A 1,947-nucleotide genomic window follows, 5' to 3' on the forward strand; every position below is an offset into this window, starting at 1 on the left:
GCTCTAACAGATCATTTTTATGACATAATTCTACATGATAGTCACTGTCTGCGTCACTAAATGAGAGAATGACCAAGAAACAGAGTTAGATCCTCATCAGGTTGCCATGTAGGTAAAGTAATAATAATAATAATAATTATAAAAACAATTTTCTGGGCCGCCCAAATAAAAATAGTCTGGCTCCGCCACAGCCTTACTTTAATTTGGAGAAATAAGAGATAATTTCAGATGGGATTGCTGAGCTCAAAATATCCAAACTGTTCCTTTAACGTCTTTTTTCCTCACTAAGAAACCAGACTCAATTTTTAAACATATCAGTGATTGTAAATCAAATCTTCTGGCTTGTCTGTTCTTCATTTTGATTTGCTCATAATTCTAAATTTGGTCATAATCAACATGTTGATGTGTAACAATGGCACTTGACAAACTGTAATGCTTCAGTTGTTAACTGTGTTCTATGTCTTTGTATTTTTTTGTGTTTTTATGATACAAAGCACTTTGACCTGCCTTGTTGCTGAAATGTGCTATATAAATAAACTTATTGATTGATTGATTGATTGGTTTATTACTACACAACAGCATTAAAACGGTTTATAACTTGAAGCCAAGTGTATTTAAGATCCAATGTGCAACATTAAAGGGATTTATCAACAGAAACCACTAAATCACAGATCTTCACTTAAGTCTTTGACAGGACTGGAAGCTGTTTGGGGAACAGATGAGGAATTGTGTTTGATGGTACCTGAGCTGCTGTTGCACAGTGATAAACTGAGTTCTGATGGACAATTTTCATGTGTTTGATGATGTGTCCAGAACTGATGGCCCAGCCAACCTGACGGCAATGAGAGAAAAAAAAAACTATTAAAAAACTAAACTGAACAAACAAAAAAACAAAAGATAATCCATATGTTGCATTCTGTATTTGACCTTCCAGCCAGTAGCACTGAAGGTTTTCCCGGCGCTGCCGACAGTTATGGTCCGTTCCCACATCCCAGGAAGGCTGGCTGCCACACACACACACACACACAAACACACACATCATGTATTAATAAAGTTGGACCCTTCAGGTCTACATCCTGTCTATCTGCGACTCACCGATCTTCACGTGTTTGGCTCCATCGTAGGTGAGCCACTCGTACACCTCATCACTGAAGCACAGCAGATCATGTTTGAGACACAGATCTGCGATCATTTGGAGTTCCTCCATCTGGTACACCTGCAAACACACACGTTGGTCCCAAAGCTCACTGACTGTGCAAATGGTGAGCACCAAAATATTTCTTTAACAGGAGCACCAAAGCCAAAGCTCCTACCTTGCCTAAAGGATTGTTGGGAGTGTTGATAACAATGGCTTTTGTGCGAGGAGTGATTTTACTGGACAGTTCCTCGGGGGAAAGAACCCAGTCTCTACTCGACAGGACGGCGCTGCCCTCTTTCTGCCGTCAACAGAACAGCAACGTGTTTCTTATGTAATCAAACAAATGAGTAGAAAATAGGAACATCGGCGAACTTACTGGTCTCAGAGGCACATACACTGCGTTCCCTCCAGCCATCAGCACCATCGGCTGGTAGCAGTCGAAGAACGGCTCGACAATTATGACCTGGAGGATGATTTTACTGTCAGGACGCAATTTCGGCTGATAGCAAAACATTCTTCCACAACATTTAGTACGTGGTTATCGTGTGAATCCCACATTAGCAGTTTTTCTCAAATCGAGTAAGAGTATGAGTACATTAGCTTGGGTCCAATGATTTAAAAAAGCATTTTTATTAGTAAGTAAAGTAAAGTTAAATTTTATTTATATCTCGCCTTTCACAGAAATAAATTCACAAGGTGCTGTACATTCAGGGAAGGCGGGAGAGGGCAGTTAAGAAACACCCATTCAAGAGGACATCAAGACAAACATGGGGGAACAGGTGAAACCAGTCATGCAGCAAACACAGTTG

General features: G+C 40.2%; 1 protein-coding gene across 1 annotated transcript in view; it reads right to left on the minus strand.

Annotated features, from left to right (window-relative positions):
* kyat1 (kynurenine aminotransferase 1) overlaps window positions 1-1,947 on the minus strand; it is a 6,693-nt gene that overhangs the window by 2,192 nt on the left and 2,554 nt on the right. Inside the window, exons 5-9 of the mRNA XM_014006581.1 lie at window positions 1,515-1,601; window positions 1,314-1,436; window positions 1,096-1,216; window positions 928-1,004; window positions 743-832 (exon numbers count right to left, since the gene is read on the minus strand). Coding sequence (XP_013862035.1) covers window positions 743-832; window positions 928-1,004; window positions 1,096-1,216; window positions 1,314-1,436; window positions 1,515-1,601 — 498 coding nt within the window. The remainder of the gene's footprint in view (window positions 1-742; window positions 833-927; window positions 1,005-1,095; window positions 1,217-1,313; window positions 1,437-1,514; window positions 1,602-1,947) is intronic.

The sequence above is a fragment of the Austrofundulus limnaeus genome, unplaced genomic scaffold, assembly GCF_001266775.1.
Source record: "Austrofundulus limnaeus strain Quisiro unplaced genomic scaffold, Austrofundulus_limnaeus-1.0 Scaffold36, whole genome shotgun sequence".
In the NCBI taxonomy this organism is placed as follows: Eukaryota; Metazoa; Chordata; class Actinopteri; order Cyprinodontiformes; family Rivulidae; genus Austrofundulus; species Austrofundulus limnaeus.